We start from the raw sequence: 20,521 nt of genomic DNA, 5'->3' as shown, positions 1-20,521 counted from the left end.
CCTTCCTCCAGCCCAGCTCCTAGCCCCTCTTCTGTCCTTCCTCCCCAAGCTCCCCATGCCCTTCTCCACAGTCCTCCCCACCCATCCTCCAACTCTCTTTTCCCAGGTCCAGATCACACCTCCTGAACATATTAAAAATATAGAAATAAAATATAGAAAATCATTATCATAAAATCTTAAGTCCTGTGTTTTCAGATCTATGTGTTTTCTGCTTTCTGTATCTCCTTCAATACTACCGGAAGATACTAGATTTCAACGCCTCTTAAGATCTTTGAATTACTATAATCAGAGAGGAAGTAACAGAAAAACACAGTATATGCATGGGGAGGTGTGACACTCCCAAGGAAGAACAAATAGCCAGAACCACCCTTAGTATGAAGAAGCAATGGTGGTGGGGAGGGTTCTGTGTGGTGGTGGGGAGTATTCTGTGCCCCAGTGACACCAGCCGGGCTTCTGTCACTTTCTGCACCCCCACAGTCCGTCTGGGTGTGACTGTCCCAGCTCAAGAACAGATAGGTGAGCATGTTCTGCCTCTGTATGTATGTCTGTGTGGGCCCTGAGATTGGAATGAGGACACATTCCACAAACTGTGCTTTCATCATGGTATATGCGGTGCTCTCAGATTCTGTTTCGAGGTCCTGTCTCATTTCTTCATCTGTAGTCACCTTTCATTTACACCTGGCTCTGGGATTAGACTGCAGCCCTACTCTTTTGTAATTTGCTGAAATCAAATGGCCACAGAAATCGCTTTGGCCAACACCAGCATTTAGAAAAGACCACCAGGGAAACAAATCAGTCGTCTTGCGCAGGAGGTGGCCCAGCAACTGACTATCTTGCATTTTGCATGAGTGTGTGGTCCAAGGGTCTTCAGATGCCAGCACGGAAAAGGACGGGGCTCTGGAGACAGGGGTCTCCAGCCCCTTGCCATGCATCCGTCGGGAAGATGGCTTTTGCCCGAAGGGTGTTGGCAGGAAGTTGTGCTTAAGGACAAAGGCTGCCTAAGCCATCTTTTTCTTTCCTCGCAATCCTGCAAGCATTCTGTAAAGTGTATCTTTTCACTGCAGAGCTCCACTGCATGCCCTAAGATTTCAAATACCCACCTTCCTGTGGCGCTCAACCCTAAAGAATTAAAATTCTTCCTCAGTAAGCCTTCACAGTGTCTTTTCTGAACTTACAGGGTGCTGTCTTCAGGCAGATCCTTCCCTGCCTGCCTCCCAGCAGTTTGTATTTTAAGCAATTCTGATATGGGGAGAATCAGTATTCTGTTGAGGAAGAAAAAAACAAACAAACAAAAAAAAACCCTATGTGTTTGCCATTGCAATGTTTCAGTTATATGATATGCTTGTTTATGAGAATTTTAAAGACATTTGGCTTCTTGGCTGAGTGAGGAGAGAGCTTACCACACATTCCTCTAGGATAAAAAGGTGGCTTCATCCGTGCTGAACAAAAATCCAGGATGATAAAATGTGCTCATATCATGTATAAAACCATTTATTCAATGTATTTATGGAATCTAAGCCACATGCTCTAGAAATAATAATAAGAGAAAAAAGTGTGTTGTAAGGTTTTTTTTTTTAAATCATCCAAATCCCTTTATAAATTACTCTTCCAGGCTACTATTTCCAAGCACTGTCTGTCCCTGGTAGCTAAGATGAAGACTCTATTTCTTTTGCTTTTCTTTCTTTTTCTGTTATTTCTTTGCCTTTCTCTCTCCCTCTCCTTCCTCCTCTCACCCTTCCTTCCTTTCCTCTTCCTCTCTTTCTGGAAAACCTCAGATTTGCCCTATAGTGTTTTGTCTGTAATATAAACTGTTGCTCTTGATCTTGAAGACTGTCCTTGGTTCATTCTGGTTGCTATGACTGGGGTGCTTAAATAATAGGCATTTATTTCTCATAGTTCTAGAGGTTGGGAAGTCCAAGATCAGGATGCCAGCATGGGAGGGTTCCGATGAAGACCCTCTTCCAGATTGTAGATGGCCACCTTCTTTTTGTGTCCTGACTTGAAACAGAGAAAGAAGAAGTAGGAGGAGGAAGAGGTGACAGAGGAAGAGAAAAAGGAGAGAAGGAGGAAGAAGAGGAAAGAGGAAGAGTAGGAGAGGAAGAAAGCTCTTTCTTGTCTCTTGTAAGGGCACTAATCCCATTCATGGGGGCTCCACTCTCATGCCCCAATCTTATTCCAAAGAACCCATCTCCAAATACCATCACATTGGGGATTAGGGTTTTCAAAATATGAATTTGGGGGGGGAACACAAACATTCAGTCCATGACACTCTGGTTTTGATTTCATGGGATTAACCAACCTCTACATGAAAGTGGCAGGTGCAGAACAGTTCCCAAATCTTAGCACCTACATGGGAAGACAACTTCTTACCCAAACCTCTTCCTAGAAATGTTCACTTCCTACCCCACTCCAGGTTTTCTTCCAAGACTTCTCATGCCACAAGGAAGCCACCGGGACCCCAATGGGACAACTACCTTTCCAGGAACTAGCAGGAACCAGGTAAAGGGAGGGGACTATGGGTGGTTCAAATTGCTGGGAACCCCTCCTCCCACATGGCTTGCAGGCGAAGGGCCATCTCAGAACAGCTTCATGGTCTAGTGACCTGGGCTGACACCTGGGTAGCTCTCAGAAGCATTCTGTGCTTGATTCAATGCTTTGTTTTGGCCACTTGAAAACAAAATTTCTTAATAGTTTTTTGACATGACACCTATTTTTTTCATTTTGCTCTGGGCCCTGGAAATCATGTTGCTGGTCCTGTAACATACTCAAATCATATCCCACCCAAACCTCAAGTCACAGATTTTCTATACCAGATGCCTCGGATCAGTACTTTTGCTACTGAAGGAAATTGGGACCTACCACACCAAAATATGCCACACTTGGTATATTGATTATTTGAGGCTTAAGCCACTTGAGAAACAGCCAATGCTGGGAGAAACTTTCTCTGAACTCCCCTTATCTGCCTAAAAATCTATTCTTTAGAATGAACTCAACTGCTATCAATTCCCTCCTACAAGTTTCATTAGCAGAGGAAGATTGAGTCATCACAGGAAAGGAACTTAGAAGTCAATGCCACATCCAGACAGACTGTGTCACAAACTGTCATAACTCCTGTCTAGTCTCCTAAGAGCTCAGTCAGCTTTCCTAATATCACTTACTCTCTGCTAAGAAGACTACTTCTCCCCTTCTCCTATTAAGACAATATATAAGCTCTCAAATCTCATTGCTTTGGGGAGGTATTCACTTTTTTCCCCTGGCAATGCCCCCATGAACATAACATTTTAAAAAAATATTGTCTAACTTTTATCCTGTTATTCTGCCTGTTGTCAGTTTACTTCATAGACCCATCTATTGAATCCAAGAAGGTGGAAGGAAAGTTTTTTTCCCATGACGTTACAGATTTGTTAACAGCTTCAATAACTACAACCAATGAGCTTTAACTGGGACAAAAAGACCTGCTTAGAATGGGGTAAGTTTGTTTGGTTTTGTTTTGTTTTCCTTTTATGGCCACACCTGTGGCATATGGAGGTTCCTGGGCGCAAGGTTGGATCCTTGACCCACTGTGCAGGGCTAGGAATTGAGCCCATGTTAGGCTGCAGAGACAGCACTGGATTCTTAACCTGCTGTGCCACAGCAGAATTTCAGAACGGTGGGTTGTTAAGAACAGGAGGCAGTTTGCCGTCAGAGAGTCTGTGCTAACCCCATCTACAGGTGAAAAGAAAGAGATTTTTGCTTTGAGTACCTAACTCCTAAGCAAGATCTAGCTTCAGATTGCTTCCAAAGGCCCTGGGGTCGGGGGGGGGGGGGGGGGTAGTCAAACATTTGTATGCATTGATCATTAAGTCTCTGTTACTAAAACATAATGATAGTTACAAAAACAGTTTGAATAAATGATCCAGAAGTAAGCATTTGTCCATTTTATTAAAGTGCTTTGTATTAAAAGACTATTTTTGAAAGCTGAATTGGAGATTGTAGAATTTAGTGAAATTTCATCTGCAGTACTTTCAGCTTTCTACAGCAATAGAAATTTTAGGATCTCTCTTTTTTTTTTTTCCTCCTAGAAACTTAAACACAGAGCAGTGCATTTTGATTTCAATAATTTTTTTTCTTTTTTTGCTTTTTGCTTTTTAGAGCCAAACCTGCAGCATATGGAAGTTCCCAGGCTAAGGGTCAAATCAGAGCTGCAGCTGCCAGCCTACACCACAGCTCCAGCCACAGCAACATGGGACCCTTAACCCACTGAGTGAGGCTAGGGATTGAACACACATCTTCATGGATACTTAGTCAGGTTTGTAACCCACTGAGCCACAACGGGAACTCCTTAATATTTTTTTTATTCCTGCCACATCATAAGTATTATTCTCTCTTCAAAATGAAATTCAATATCCAAAAACTTAAAAAATTAAGTTGTGGTTAGTGCAGAGCTTAGCACCTCTGGCCTGATTTCCCAGGCCAGCTCCCCACTTCATCAGCTGTTTCACTTAAGATGTATTTTTGTCCTGCCTTTAGCTACTCATCTGCAAAAATAGAGTTAATAATAGTGCATACGTGGAAGAAGGGATGTTATGAACATTCAAATGAGTTAAATATTTATTAAGTGGTTACCTACCTCATGATGAGCTCTCTAGAAGGGTTTGTTAAATCAGCTACCTATTTTTAAAATAAACAGAAAAAATGGTTAATACTGAGCATGTCCAGAGCAGCTCAGGGGACCTAAGATTTCAAGACACCTGATGCACCTCAGAGGACAGACTTGCAAGTAGAAAGTGCTGCCTCGGCTCACGAACTTATTCATTCATTCAAGGAATGCTGGTTGAATCTCTGTTATGTGCCAAGCTCTGCATTCCCTCACAAAGATGTAGAGTGAAAGACACATTCTTTACCCTGGAGATTACAGTTCGTGTTCTGGTGGGCAAGAGAAAGGCTCCATACTGAGGGGATGGAGCTGTCCATGGCACAGAGAGAGCTCAGCTGAGGCAGCCCCACCTGTTCTGAAAAGGAAAGGATAAAATGGAGCCAACAGGACTTGAGCGTTAAATACATGCCCACATCCTACCATCTGCCTAATACAGCATTCACTCACAGAAATCCCATGGTTGGAAGTAGAAGGGCAAAGAAGATAATTATTAGCCCCAGGTAGGGGGCCTATCACAGACTTTCTTAAGAGTGGCCCCCAGGCATCTCTCTTCCTCCACTTTCTTCATTCCCAAAACTAGGGCAAAAAGTATCCTGTTTGGATTTCTTCAAACTTGTGCTTCTGTAGGTATCTTGAAACACTTTGCTAACTGCTCTGAATGCAGTGAGCCGCTCTTTTGTGTGTGCAATTACCATACCTGACCTGTTTGGATAATGCTCTGGATGGTCAAAATTGGCAAGTAATTGACCTCCAGACCATAACTTTGAAAACTATGATGTGCACAGGAATCTATTTAAAATGCAGATTCAGACGCAATACATTTGGGGTGGGGCCAAGAGTCTGCATTTCTAACTGGCTCCCCAGGTACTGCTGTGCTGAAGCTAGAGAGGAATGTGAATTCATAAGTAATTATGTTTCTTTCTTAGGAGTTAATATAATAGTGGAACTTAACATTGTGTATATAGGAATTAATTTAATAAGAAGTCAACTTGGGTACTGGTGACTTCAGTTAAAAAGAAGACGAGAGACCCCCAATAAAATCTCTTCATACTAAGCCCCACCTCATCAAACCAAGACTTGACTTATAATTATAGTTTTGGCTTTCCTAGAAATAGAATCTTAAACCAGCCAATCAGGAAGAGTCTGACAGCACGAGTTATGTAATCTGCCTGACAGACTCCTGCCATTCTCTAAAGAGAAGTAATCTTGGAGTCACCAACCTGCTCTTTTGCCTAGTTCCTTCCTTGTTCCTGCTCCCTCCTGGCTATAAAAGTCTTTCGTTTTGTATGGCACCTCCAAGCTAATTTCTAACAGCTAGATTAGATGCTGCCAGATTCAAACCGGTATTTGCTCAAATAAACTTAAAAAATGTAATAGACCTCAATTCATTCCTTAACGGTTTCATAACCTGCGTCCGATGGCTAATTAGTGAACAATAACAGTATCTCCTTCTTGGAGTTATTAGGAGAGTACATGAGATCATACATAACAAACATAGCATACAACTGTCACTATGATGTAGATGAGATTTAAGTCGCCTTTCCGCCTGCTGAATAAGCACGAGCATCCCATCCCAAGCTCTTGGGCTAAAGAATAAATGTCTCCTTGTGTTTGTCTCCTATCCAGAAAATGTGGAGAAGTGGGATTAAAATCGGTTTTTATTACTTTCTTCATTTTCTTTGTCCTGGGTCCAGACAGTAACAAAGAAAGACGCCTCTCGAGTTACAACAAAGGGTTCGAACAACTGCTCAACCTGACTCCAAGCGCAGAACAGACGCCCTTTCGGATTGGTTAGGCTATTGTCCAATAGAAAAGAAGAGCAGACTGGATGAGCTGTCCAATCATATTGTAGAAATTTGGAACCCTCATTTGAATAAGGAGAAAATAAATAGCGGTGCCGGCAACCTACTCCCTTCCCCTCCGCCTTTATGTATGAGGGGCTCATCCCAAACACGCTCCGAAAAGACGCGGCTGACAGAAATAGTAAGGGGTGGCCAGAAGGAGAGCATATCTATCCGCACGCATATAAAATGTTGAAACAGGTGCAGCATAATACTGACATCTCTTTCAAGGCCATGGGTATCACGAACACGTTGTTCAAGGACATTTTCAAGCTCTGGAGCCAGCTAGACCTCTCGCCTAGCACAGGGCAACTATCACTCTACTGTGACGTTCCTGAAGGTGCAGAGGGATGTGCGCCTGCTGCTGCCACTCGAGCAGTTTGCTGTGGCAGAAAGTACCAAGACGGTCACCAAGTACACCAGATGCAAGTGAGGTGCGCCTTGGCACCCGGGAAACCGAAGTATCTTATCACAGCCACCCCCATGCTCAAAAAAGGGCATGCCATGTGGGGTAGTCATGAAGGGCTGTTCAGTCCGGGTTATAGGGGAGCTGAAGTGAGCTGGTGGGAGTGTAAATCCTGAAATAAAATTAAGCCTCGCTTCTTAACGGCATAGTCACCAAAAGGACCTTGGCCCTAGCCACAAGCCTGAAAGGATGTAGCCCTGATGTTTGAATGCTTGGACTCTGTCCAAGCACCTTTTGTCTGCGTGTGACGGGCGCCCTGCAGGTGAGGGGCGCCGGTCACTTCTAAGAAGGCTTAGTGCCAGCCTCTTTCTCTACGTATGCCCCTTCGCGGGTCAGCCCCGGGTGTGCTGAACATCACACTTGATGAGATCCAGGGTGTTGTGAGGCAAGCCAGGTGGTGATTTTTGGGGTCATCCATTTCGCCTTTACAACAGCAGAGCAGCATGAGCTTCTTGACCAGAACATTTAAGCAGCACTGAGTTTGAGCAGCTCTTTATGAGCACTAAGGTTGTCCTGCTCCAAACATCAAAAAGATAGGAGCACAGACACTAACATAAACCCTCATATTCAGCTAAAATCCTTCAAACTAGGATATTAGTATTCTTTTATCTGAAATGCATGTATACTTTTTTGAAAAAACATAAGCCTCTTAAATAGTTAAGTTTTTTTCTCCTCAGTTTTATTGAAATATAATTGACATAATACTGTACAAGTTCAAGATGTACAACATAATGACTTGACTTACATATATGAAATGATTACCACAATAGATTTAGTGAACTTCCATCATCTTGTGTAGCTACAACATTAAATAAATAGAAAATGATTTCCCATTCTGAGGACTGGATGTAGTCTCCATGAGGATGCAGGTTAGAGCCATGACCTCACTCAGTGGGTTAAGGATCCTTCATTGCCACAAGGTTATAGGTTATAGATGTGGCTGGGATCTTATGTTGCTGTGGCGTAGGCTAGCAGTTGCAGCTCCAATTTGACCCTTAGCCCGGGAACTGTCATAGGCCACAGGCATGGCTATAAAAAGAAGGAAAAAATGTGTGTGTGTGTGTGTGTGTGTGTGTGTGTGTGTGTGTGTGTGTGTGGAGAGAGAGAGAGATTCTGATAACAACTGAAGTTAGCCTAAAAAAATGAGAAAAAATTTTTTTCTTTCAATGAGAACTCAGAATTTACTCAGTAACTTTCATTTATAAAGCATAGTTAATTATTTTCATAATGTTGTATACTACATCCTATAACTGGAAGTTTGTACTTTTTGACTGTTTTCATTCAATACCCTATCCCATCCCCACCTCTGCCTCTGGTAGCCACAAATCTCATTTCTTTTTCTATGAGTTTGTTTGCTTGTTTTTTAAATGTAATTGACATAGACTATGTTAATTCCTGGTACACAACATAGTGATTTGACACTGCTATACATTTGAAAATGGTCCGCATGATAATCTAGGCATCATCTGTTAGTATACAAAAAATTACATAATTTATTGACTATACTCCTCATACTATATGTTTCATATCTGTGACTCATTTATTTCTTAATGAAAAGTTTGTTCTGCTTAATCTCCCTTACCTATTTCTCTCTTCCTCCAACCTTCCTCCTCCCTGGTAATCAGCTGTTTATTCTCTGTACCTATGACTCTGTTTCTGTTTGGTTATGTTTGTTCATTTGGTTTGTTTTTTAGATACCACATATAAGTGAAATCATGCAAAATTTGTCTTTGTCTGACTTATTTCACTTAGCATGATACCCTCTAGGTCCATCCCCGTTGTCGCAAATGGCAAGATTTTATTTGTTATGGTTAAATAATATTCCATCGAATATATAAACCACATCTTTTTACTCATTCATCTATTGATAGACACTTAGGGTTCCTCCTTATTTTGGCTGTTATAAATAATGCTGCAATGAACACAGGAGTGTTTTCAAATTTGTGTTTTCATTTTCTTCAGATAAATACCCAGAAATGGAATTGCTGGATCTCATGGTAGTTTTGTTTTAAAATTTTTGAGAACATTCCATACTATTTTTCATAGTGGCTGCACCAATTTACGTTCCCACCAACAGTGTATGAGGATTACCTTTTCTACATTCTCACCAACACTTGTTAGTTATTGTCTTTTTGATAATAGCAATCCTGACAGCTGAGAGGTATTATCTCATTGTGGGTTTGATTTGCATATCTCTGATGATCAATGATTTTGAGGATATTTTCATGTGCCTGTTAGCCATCTGTAAGTCTTTTTGAAAAAAACACTTACTCATGTCTTTTGCCCATTTTTCATTGGGTATTTTTTTTAAATGTTGATTTGTATGAGTTTTTGGTATACTTTGGATAATAATCCTTTGCAGATATACCATTTGTAAACATCTTCTCCCAATCAGTAAGCAGTCTTTTCATTTTGTTGATAGTTTCCCTTCATTGTGCAAAATAGCTTTTTAGTTTGATATAGTACTATTTGTTTATTTTTGCTTTTGCCACCCTTGTTTAAGGAGACATATTCAGAAAAACACTGCTAAGATTGATGTCAAAGAGCATATTACCTATGTTTTCTTCTAGATGTTTTATGGTTTCAGGTCTTAACATTTAAGTCCTTAATTTTGTGTGTGTGTGTGTGTGTGTGTGTGTGTGTGTGTGTGTGTGTCTTTTCTGTCTTTTTAGGGCCGCACCCACAGCACATGGAGAGTCCCAGGCTAGGGGTCTAATAGGAGCTGTTGCCACCAGCCTATGCCACAGCCACAGCAACATCAGATCCAAGCCACATCTGTGACCTACACCACAGCTCACGGCAACATCGGATCCTTAATCCACTAAGCTGAGGCCAGGGATCGAACCCACAACCTCATGGTTCCTAGTCGAATTCTTTTCTGCTGAGCCATGACAGGAACTCCCTTAATCAATTTTGAGTTTATGTTTGAGTTTATTTTGTATGGTGTGAGAAAGTAGTCTCATTTGATTCTTTCACATGTAGCTCACCAGTTTCTACAATGCCATTTATTGAAGAGGCTGTCTTTTTCGCACTGTATATTCTTGCCTCCTTTGTCATAGATTAATTACCCATATAAATGTGAGTTCATTTCTGGGCTCTCTATTCATTCAGTTCCATAGATATATTTTTCTTTTTTTGTGCCAGTACCATGCTAATTTTGATTACTGTAGCTTTCTTCTCAACATGGCTTGGATATTCTGGGTCTTTCTCTGTTCTAACAATATTATAGACATAGTTTCTGAATACAGTTTCTCTCGATTTTTCTTAATCATAAAATCTCAACAGCAGAGACTCCATAGCAGCTTGCTCCTTTCCTAACTGATTCCTCTCCTAGGAGAGGGTCAAGTCTCCTGTGTTTGTACTATCTATATAGTCTCCCCTGAACTGTTCAGCAAATAGAAGCAGTCTTTTTTACTTCAAGGTATTTCTACGTGCCAGAGGAGTCAAAAGTACTGAGAAATTTGATATTTTACATTATTCCCAGAAAAATGTTTTTTATAATACCATATTTGCAAATTATTGTAAAATGTTCATTTTACTTCTTGATTTTATTTTTGGTATTTAGCAATGCTGTTGCTAGGACAATCTATCACATTCTCTGCTGGAGACAATTTTCATTTATTAAACTTATGTTTTAAGGTCATTAAAGTAACAAATCATGTGGATCTATGAGACTAGTTAGATGTGACCATAAATGCTCGCTAAGATACTGACTTATCTACTTTGGTAGGAGGCTGAGGGCTTGGACCCAGTCAGCAGGCCCTCATTTAAAAGTGGAGGACTCGATTTTGTAGTTATTAATATGAATCAGCTATTGATTGAGAAGATTAAAGGTACAGACTTTTGATGACATATGACTTTAATTTTTGCATTAAAACTAGGAAGGCAAAGATGTGAGTAAAGCTATGATGTAATTTCTTTTCCTATATACTTATTTTTGTAAATACTGTTTCAGAGCCCTTATCTTTGAAAGAGAACAAAGGAAAAGAAATGATGCTGCACACTGCTATCATTGTAACCATAACAATACTATATATGTCCATGGATACATGAACTAACTGAGGCAGAAAGAAAAGGTGGTGGTGGGGGGACAACAATCCATCTCATTAAATGAGGCAGGTTTCACTAAAGTTTTCTTTTTTGTTTTATATTAACCTATAAAAACTTATTTAGGTTTTAAATAATTGTGTAGTGTCCAGACAATTTTTAAACATTGACTTTTGGTCACCTGAGAGTATTTCTAAATTTCAATTTCCATTTTTGTATAGAAAGTAGGTAGATAAAATAGTTTAAAATATATATATGTGTGTGTGTGTGCATATCTCTTACATTAGGATGAAATTCTAGGCAGAAGTGGAATGGAAATAGGAGTTCAGGATGAAAAAGCTCATCTAAAATAGCTCAGTGTTACCAAAGAATTTAACAGTGTATTTTATGAATTATTATATCAAATTGCTATTTTAACAGATACCTTCAAAAAACTGATGTGAAACCATTTTGTTTTGTTTTGTTTAAGTTGTATCTTGGGATTTGCATCCTTGCAACTATTTGAATTAATCATAAAAATATTTTGGATGCCAACTTTAAAATGTGTAGGGTTTCATAAATTATTTGAGAGGACCCACATAAGAAAAGGTATGAGGGGAGAAGGGCTTCCAGCCAGCCGCTTTGGCTGAGTGGTGGTGGCAACACTTCTTCCCCAGCCCAGCCCAGCCCTCCCTGCCCGCCCGAGCATGCAACCCCCTTCCTTTGGAGGTGGTGTGCAAAAAAACACAATTGTTACATTTTAATGAGCTCTGCCCCTTGCCTGAGATGATGACATAATCTTTCAATACATGTAATTCTCAAAAACAGCTCAGGAAAGTGATTATTTGGAATCTCATTCTTACAAATGATAAGAACCAAAGCAAGAAAACAGGTAGGCGATGTTCTCAGAGTGAAGTCTCTTCACGCCAAAGCATCCCCGAGCTAAGATGACATTTGGCCAAATGAATGCCATGAATTCAAAGAAAAAAAAAAGAAAATTCTGCATCATTAAGCACATCACAGAAAATAATGTAGGTGAAGTGGGAGAGAGCTACATTTGCTGGGGAAAAGGTTATTTTGTTCTTAAATTGCCGCTCGCCCCCGTCCCCCATAAAGATTAAAGCCACCTGCATCAGGGGGTCGGCTTATTATATCCGCCTCCCCTGCACAGGGCGCTGCGTTCCACCAAGCGTCCATTTTTCTTTCGGTTTCAAACATCCTGCCCTTGAAGGATCCAGACATGCAAACATCTTCCTTTAAGTGTTCACTGCCTTAGGACAAAGATGTCTGGTTTAGGTGGGATGCATCGCCAGGCGCCACCGCCAGAGCTGCGCCACAAGACCCAGAGCCTCATCAAGCGGTCCTTTATAGTGCACCTTCAGACTCACCCATCAGGGAAACGGAGGTGAGGGGAACTGGCGGAGGTCCCTTGGGCGGGAGATGGGAGTTGACCCGCGCCCCTCAGCCACAGGTGAACGCCAGGGGAGTAAAGGACTGGACCTAGGTGGGGTTCTTGCGCTTAATCCCTGGAAGTGGCACGCTCAAAACACAAAAGCACACTTGAGGTCAAAGTTCCTACTTTGCTTAGTGAAGCATTAATAGCCCTGGGCGGAGGCGAGAGTCAACATCGGTTCTTTGATCACCTCCCCCACGATCCAGCTGTTTCGTTCCCATATCCGACCACTGTAAGAAGCAGGGGCATTCTCGCATTCTGCTCACATACACACGGGCTCACACGTTTGTGGGGGAGATAAACGGATCTAGCCCTCTTAAGGAACAGAAGAACCGCTATGGAGCAGAAAAGGATGCGTTTACATAACCCTTCACGTGTTCAAAACCCTTTCTCGATCTTGTGGGTGGCTCTGAAAAGAGCCTTTGGGTTCCCCGGCGCCTCGGCGCGCCTCACTTGGAGCTGGTGTACTTGGTGACGGCTTTGGTACCTTCAGACACGGCGTGTTTGGCCAGTTCGCCAGGCAACAGCAGACGCACAGCTGTCTGCACCTCCCGAGACGTGATGGTAGAGCGCTTGTTGTAGTGCGCCAAGCGGGAAGCCTCGCTGGCGATGCGCTCAAAGATGTCGTTGACGAAGGAATTCATTATGCCCATGGCCTTAGAAGAGATGCCCGTGTCGGGATGTACCTGCTTCAACACTTTGTACACGTAGATGGAATAGCTTTCTTTCCGGCTGCGCTTGCGCTTTTTGCCGTCTTTTTTCTGCGCTTTGGTAACAGCCTTCTTAGAACCCTTCTTGGGTGCCGGAGCCGATTTGGACGGATCAGGCATGTTGGCAAATCTTCGCACACACCAACACACAAAAAGCTCCAAACCTCCTAAACCACTCAACTTATACATCCTGTATTCAAATGAAGCATCAAGAGCTCCTAGTTTCTGATAGGATCCAGCGCCCCATACGTCATCACAGCAAAAGGCACATGCAAATTAGGGGATAGCGGGTTCCTTTTCTGATTGGCCTCTATCACCACCCAATGGGAAGGCTCCGACTCACCTACCTCTAGACCATATATAAGGGCTCACTGAGGCTTGCTTCATCGTTACTTGGGGTGTTATTTCTCGACTTTCTTCTCTACCCGCGCCTGACTGAGAGATGTCTGGTCGAGGCAAGCAGGGAGGTAAGGCGCGCGCAAAAGCTAAGTCGCGCTCCTCGCGCGCAGGCCTGCAGTTTCCTGTGGGTCGAGTGCATCGGCTTCTTCGCAAGGGTAACTATTCTGAGCGCGTGGGTGCGGGCGCGCCTGTGTATTTAGCTGCGGTGCTGGAGTACCTGACGGCTGAGATCCTGGAGTTGGCAGGCAACGCTGCGCGCGACAACAAGAAGACTCGCATTATACCGCGCCACCTGCAGTTGGCCATCCGAAACGACGAGGAGCTTAACAAGCTTCTAGGCCGCGTGACCATCGCTCAGGGCGGCGTCCTGCCCAACATCCAGGCCGTGCTCCTGCCGAAGAAGACCGAAAGCCACCACAAGGCCAAGGGCAAGTGAGGCCGCGGAGGCGGGCCGGAAACGGCCGTGCGCCCCCTGGGGGCCCCGTGACACCAAAGGCTCTTTTCAGAGCCACCCACAGTTTCAAGAAAAGAGCAGCACTGGCTGAGGGCTGCTTACTAGTGATGGCGTTCCACAGCTCACCTGCTCAAGGCAGGGCTCGCGGGAAATCGAACCTGAGGTACGATTGGGGTGCGCCTAGTGGCACAGAGGGCTGAGAGTTCATTTACTGCGAGGAATGTCGCCGAAAATGCAACTCGTTTCCTTGAATCTTTCTCCCAAGCTCTCATGAGGTTTCAGTCCTATTCATCCTGAAGATGTGTATGTTATTACCAGTGACAAGCTGCTTTAGCTCCGTAAAGTGTCACTGTGTGACATTTAGATGTCCAATACAGACTTTTCTTATCCCAGGAAAAACGTGTAGAGTGATCTGGTATTGAAAATATTTAAACTTAAGAGAAAAATCGTAGTTTCAGGTTCTGATAGGCAGACATGATTTCTAAGTGTATAATGTATGAACTAGTATTTTAAAGAACATGCTATCTACTACAATTGTCTAATTTACTGCACTGAAAATTCTAAGGTCTTAGAATAGGTTTGTCTTGCTAGAAGCATGTACAGTATTTGAGAAGTATTAAGTTATTTTGAAAAGAGGTGTAAATTAGAAAAATAGAGTAATTATTGGAGTTCCCTTGTGCACAGGGTTAAGGATCCAGCTTTGTCACTGCAGTGACTTGGGTCGCTGTGGCGCGGGTTCGATTTCTGACCCAGGAACTTCCACATGCTGTGGGCGTGGCCAAAAAAGGAAAAAAAAAAAGAACAATTATTTAAAGGAATTTAAACTGTTAAATTTGGATTTGCCAGACATTAATCAGAGATCACCTCAAGTCGACAGCTAAAATCAGAATAAAATAATTTGCACATTGAGTTTGATAAGGAAAACTACATTGATGGGTTTAGTATATTTAAAATGAACATTGTTAGAGGACTAGATTAAGTAATATACATGTGGATATTTCAGAAGATGATTTTTCACGAATTGTACCTTCTGTTATAAAGAGGGTTTGGGAGTTCCCATCGTGGCGCAGTGGTTAACGAATCCGACTAGGAACCATGAGGTTGCGGGTTCGATCCCTGCCCTTCCTCAGTGGGTTAACGATCCGGCGTTGCCGTGAGCTGTGGTGTAGGTTGCAGACGCGGCTCGGATCCCGCGTTGCTGTGGCTCTGGCGTAGGCCGGTGGCTACAGCTCCGATTCAACCCCTAGCCTGGGAACCTCCATATGCCTCGGGAGCGGCCCAAGAAATAGCAAAAACAACAACAAAAAAGACAAAAAAAAAGAGGGTTTGTTTATTTTAGAGATGCTCCTGCAAAGTCAACTGAGATGAAAATTAGCACTTACTTCGTGGGATGAAGGGATTAGATGAATTAATCCATAATAATCCCCTTGTTCAAAAAGCTCTAGCACAATATAAGAGTTCAGTGAATGTTAGTTATTCTTGCTGTCGTTATTTTTTATTACAACGATAAATACAAGCTAGTGAGATAATTCAGGGATATTTAATAAATATCTATCTTACTAAAATTAGATGTTCTCAAACCAGGGCTGCCTAGACATTGAGTTAATCACATATCTGTTAGTCTTCAGAAAATATCCTAGCGCTATGAGACTTTCACCAGAAATTGATAGGAACTGCAATCAGTGTGGGTGAAAAACACCTGACTCACCTGCAGTGTAGGTAGATAGCAGGACCCACATTGCCAGGTGGGACCTATTTCAGTGCAAGGACCAAGGATGAGGCAAGAAATTATAGAGCCTTCTGGAGACCAATACCTTCTGTTTCTAGTGACAGCCTTCATTCTAGCCTAAATTCGATTTTTGCATTGATTCTCCTGTAGGTTATTATATGTCTTCATCCTCTTCAGTGGTATTTAATTAAGAAAAAAAGATTTTTCAAGAACAGGGGGCTTGAGTGTTCCAAGTGTCATCATGGAGCTCCAGATTTTTAATTCCTGTTAAGAGGAACCGTGATGTGGGAGGTGCTTAAAGGGGTCATTTGTCATCTCTAATGTTGAGTATATACAGCCCCAGGGCCTATTTAATTTTTGATTAATTAAAAGTAAATACAAAGACACAATTTCTCAATCACCCTCGCCACACACGGCCAGTGGCTACCACATTGGACAGAACAGATTTAGGTCTCCATCATTACAGAAAGTTCTATTAGGCAACTCAGATCCAAAATCTGATCATTTATCAGGGTTATCAGGTTCAGAAACTTGATAAAACATGCAGAGCTGCCTGCCTTGCTAGAGAAAACTCATCAGACTCATGGTGAAAAAAGAAAGCACTGTATGGCACAGCAATTCCACCCCCAGATATATACAAGGACTTAGATGTCCATAACACCCACATCCCAGTCACAGCAGTATTATTCATAATTCCAAAGGTGGAAACAGCCCCAATATCCATAACAGACAAAAAGATAAACAAAATGTGGTCTCTTCAACCATAAAAAGGCATGACACATGCTACAACATGGATAAACATCAAAAACATTGTGCTAAGTTGAAGAAACGAGACACAAAAAGTCACATATTGTAGGATCCCATTATGTGAAACATCTGAAAGAGGCAAATCCAGAAAGACAGAAAGTAAATTAGTGGTTGCAAGGCTGGGAGGTAGAAGGAGGAATATGGAGTGACTATTTCCTTTTAGAGTGATGAAAATATTTTGGAGCTAGGAAGAGGTGACTGTGAATACACTAAGTGTTATTGAATTGTTCGCTTTAGAATGGTTTTATGTTTATGTGTATTTCACCTCAATTTAAAAAGAAACATGAACCTAATACATAGATATGCACCAAAAAGAAGAAAAGGAGGAGACCGGGTGTCTCTGTCCCTTCTATCAGTAGGTGAAGGGTGAAATGGACTGTTGTATCCCTTGAAGACCTCATGGGACCTCATGGGAAGAGGGGCATGAGTAGCAGCAGCCTCTCCCTCTGTCTGCCTCAGTGGAGCTTCAAGGCCTTTCCCCAGCCAGCTGCCATGTCACACATTCCCTTCACCTGAATTATCTTCTTCATTCTACACACATCCTTAAGGGTAGGTACTTTATTTAAAGAAAGATGAGTTATGGAGGTGGGAGGTCCCAGAGGAAGAATATAGCCTGGGTAGCCTCAGAAACATCCATGCCCACTGCAGATGAAATATCCCGTTTCCAGAATTCTCAGGCTGGCCCGAGTCCCATAGCATCTGACATCCAGTGCTATTGGATCTGGGCTGAGCTGAGCTGAGCTCTTTTGCTCATACTGTCACCCTGTTACATGGCTGTCCCAGCCCTGGTAATCAGAATCTGCCCCCAACCCCCACCCTGCACCCTCACCAGGGCTTTGTTTCCATGCGTTGCTCACAAAGCCTCATGAAGTCTTTGCTTTTCTCCAATTCATGCCCAGCCAAAGCTCTTAAACCACATCTTTCTCCATCCACTCCCCTCCCTCCCTCCCTCCTGGGCAACTTGGTCCTGCTGCCTACTACACAGGTCTCTGGGGACACCAGGGCACTTCTATCCTCCCTCTCAACTTTAGACCCAGCAAATGCTGCCCTTGGGCCTCTCAGCCACTTCTGTCTCCTGCTGCCCTGCCTTCAGTTCACTCCCAGCCATGTGCAGCCTTATTTGGGTCATGTCCCTCCAGGTTTCTCCTGCAGAAAGGCAGATCACCCCTAAATGTCATAATGGGTCTGTGGGTCAGCAGTTTGAGCCAGGCTCCTCGAGAGAGCTGGTAGTTACTAAACATGCTGAAGGCTGGCTCATAGGCATTTGGAGCCAGCTGGTGCTGGGGGCTGGGGCATTCAGTTGATTGATCAGTTATGGGTCAGTGGGTGGGGTCCCTGGAAAGGTACTGATCTGGCAGCCTCTTTTACTTGTCTGGACATTTTGGTGCTTCTCACAGTCTCTCTGCGTGGCTAATTCAAAATTCCTTACACAGTCCAAAGAAGACAAATGCTCAGGACCCCTAAAGGCCTGGCCTGCACACTGTCACTTTGGCCCCGAGCTGGGAGTCAACAGCAAATCACAAGGCCCTCTGTACCCCATGTGTGGACCGACAGCCTCTACTCTCAATGCTAGGAGCAGCAATAGTCACATCGCCATCCACCACAGTTTCTGTGGTTGGACCAGAAGCTTCCTCTTTGCTCATGATTTCATCCAGGCCGGGCTTCAGTGGGCCCAGGCATCACTGATGGCAGATATCTTTCCAGAGTGCCAGGCTCAACACCCCTGCTTGGGATTTCCACAAATTTGTGGTGCCTGGACCTTACTCTTGGCCTGACACCACCACCACACTACCCCCCAACACTGGAAGACACACACACCCATACCCACCCACATACACACAAACACCTCCCCAGTTATTTATTCCCCAGTAGGGTAGATGGTCCTGTGATACTCTAGTGACTCAAGTAAAATAAACAGACAAATAAAACCTCTTTTTTTTTTTTTTTTTTTTTCTAGGGCTGCACCCATGGCATACAGAGGTTCCCAGGATAGGGATCTAATCAGAGCTGTTGCTGCCGGCCTATACCAGAGACACAGCAATGCCAGATCCAAGCTGCATCTGCGACCTACACCACAGCTCACAGCAATGCCGGATCCTTAACCCACTGAGCGAGGCCAGGGATTGAACCTGAAACCTCATGGTTCCTAGTTGGATTCGTTTCTGCTGTGCCATGACAGGAACTCCTAAAAGCTGTCTTTGACTCATTCCTTTCCATGGTTGCTCACATGGAGATCAACAGCAAGTTAGTAAACATCAAGAAAGCAGGTTTTTCTCCATGTCAGCTGCTACCACCCTAGTCCAGGACTCCATCTGCAGTAACTGAAGGGTGCTCCCTCTCTGGAACCTGTGACTGTGATCTTATTTGTCTTTGCAGGTGTAATTAAACTGAGGATCTTGAGATGAGGGGGTAATTTTGGATTGAAGTGGACCCTAAATTCAACGACAACTATTCTTATAAGAGACAGAAGAGGAGAAGGCACAGAGACATGGGGAGATGGTCACATGATGACAGAGGTAGAGACGGGAGTGAAGTACCACAAGGGAAGGGATGCCTGGAGTGCCAGAAACTGGAAGAAGCAGGAAGGATCCTTCCCTCCCTGCTTATTCCAGAGGGAGCACAGCCTTGCCGACACCCTGACTTCTAGTCTCCAGAACTGGGAGGAAAAAACATTTCTTGTTTTAGCCTCCCTAACCCCATCCTAGGTTGCGATAGTTGGTTACAGAAGCCACAGGAAACTCATAAACATCATTTCATACCTGAACTACTTTTGTTGACTCCATACTGATCTCCCAATGGCCACACTTGGAATCCACCACATCAACAGGCAGGGAAGAAGAAGGAGGAGGAGAAAAATCATGTAATCATCTCTGCTGGTGCAGAAAAAGTATAAAAAATGCATTTGATAGCTAACAATATGATTAATGGTGAAAGACCAAATGCTTTCCCTCTAAGATCAGGAACAAGGAAAGGATGTCTGTCTAACCACTCATTCAATGAAGTGTTGGAAGTTCTAACTGGTGCAATAAGCCATAAAGAAAAGAGAGAGAGAGGAGGCAGTGGAAGGAAGGAAAAGAAAGAGAGAAAAGAAAAGAAATGGAGAAGGGGGAGGGAAGGGAAGGAAAAAAGATGAATGAAGCATATAGATTGAAACAAAAAATAAAACTATTTGCAGATGAAATTATTGTTTACACAGAAAATCCCAAGAAATCTATGAAACAATTAACTAAAACTGATAACTAAGTTCAATAAAATCTCAAGATACAACATAAACACAAAAATCAATTGCATTTCTGTATATAAGCAGTGAGCATGTGAAAAAATTAAAAACACAGTGCCATGGGAGTTCCCACTGTGGCAAGCAGGTCAAGGATCCTGAATTGTCCCTGTGGTGGCTCAGGTTCGATCCCCAACCCAGTGCAGTGGGTTAAGGATCCATCGTTGCCATAGCTGTGGCATAGTTTGCAGTTCTGACTCAGATTCAATTCCTGATGTGACATGGGGACTTCCATATGCCGTGAGTGTGGCCAAAAAAAAAAGCAAACGAACAAGCAAAAAAGCAAAAACACACAATACCATGTAAAATCACTCCAAAGAAAATGAAATATATAAATCTAACAAAACATGGACAGGACTTGCTGCTGAAGTACATAATGATGCTGAAAGAAAGAAAAAAGGATCTAAATAAACAGGGGACCATACAGTATTTGTGCCTTGGAAGACATAATGTAGCAAATATTCTAATTCTCCCCAAATTGATGGATGGGATAGGAGGATGCAGACACAGGTTAAGTAAATGTGAGGCATCTGGTCACTAAATATTTGTGATCATTAAGTATACAAGAAGCATTAAATATCCTTGATCACTACACAAAAGCCTCAAAATTTTCATGATCGTAAATGCATGAGGGACATTAAATATTCAGGATCACTAAGTATGTAGTAGGTACTAAGCATTCAGAACCCCTGAGGCACTCAGTTTTCATAAATCTTAAGCAGC

General features: G+C 42.8%; 2 protein-coding genes across 3 annotated transcripts; one reads left to right on the top strand and one right to left on the bottom strand.

Annotated features, from left to right (window-relative positions):
• Positions 1–11,714: 11,714 nt before the first annotated feature.
• Positions 11,715–13,599, bottom strand: LOC125125403 (histone H2B type 3-B). The gene has a single exon (XM_047776353.1). It carries the CDS (start codon positions 13,319–13,321, stop codon positions 12,872–12,874), a length of 450 nt encoding a protein of 149 aa, XP_047632309.1. The 5' UTR covers positions 13,322–13,599; the 3' UTR covers positions 11,715–12,871.
• LOC125125404 (histone H2A type 3) lies at positions 13,501–19,550 on the top strand. 2 transcript variants are annotated; one of them, XM_047776355.1, is made up of 2 exons: positions 13,501–14,148; positions 18,898–19,550. In XM_047776355.1, the coding sequence occupies exon 1, from the start codon at positions 13,575–13,577 to the stop codon at positions 13,965–13,967; it is 393 nt and encodes a 130-aa protein (XP_047632311.1). In that variant the 5' UTR covers positions 13,501–13,574; the 3' UTR covers positions 13,968–14,148; positions 18,898–19,550. The 2 variants fall into 2 exon arrangements, with proteins under 2 accessions (XP_047632311.1, XP_047632312.1); XM_047776356.1 differs by lacking the exon at positions 18,898–19,550 and adding an exon at positions 18,479–18,498.
• Positions 19,551–20,521: the final 971 nt, after the last annotated feature.

This window comes from Phacochoerus africanus, chromosome 4 (assembly GCF_016906955.1).
Source record: "Phacochoerus africanus isolate WHEZ1 chromosome 4, ROS_Pafr_v1, whole genome shotgun sequence".
In the NCBI taxonomy this organism is placed as follows: Eukaryota; Metazoa; Chordata; class Mammalia; order Artiodactyla; family Suidae; genus Phacochoerus; species Phacochoerus africanus.
This window is presented reverse-complemented; position numbering and strand designations above follow the sequence as displayed.

Bases quoted from the DNA above. Each gene is read 5' to 3' on its own strand.
- LOC125125403 (XM_047776353.1), bottom strand. From the start codon at position 13,321: ATGTATAAGTTGAGTGGTTTAGGAGGTTTGGAGCTTTTTGTGTGTTGG.
- LOC125125404 (XM_047776355.1), top strand. From the start codon at position 13,575: ATGTCTGGTCGAGGCAAGCAGGGAGGTAAGGCGCGCGCAAAAGCTAAG.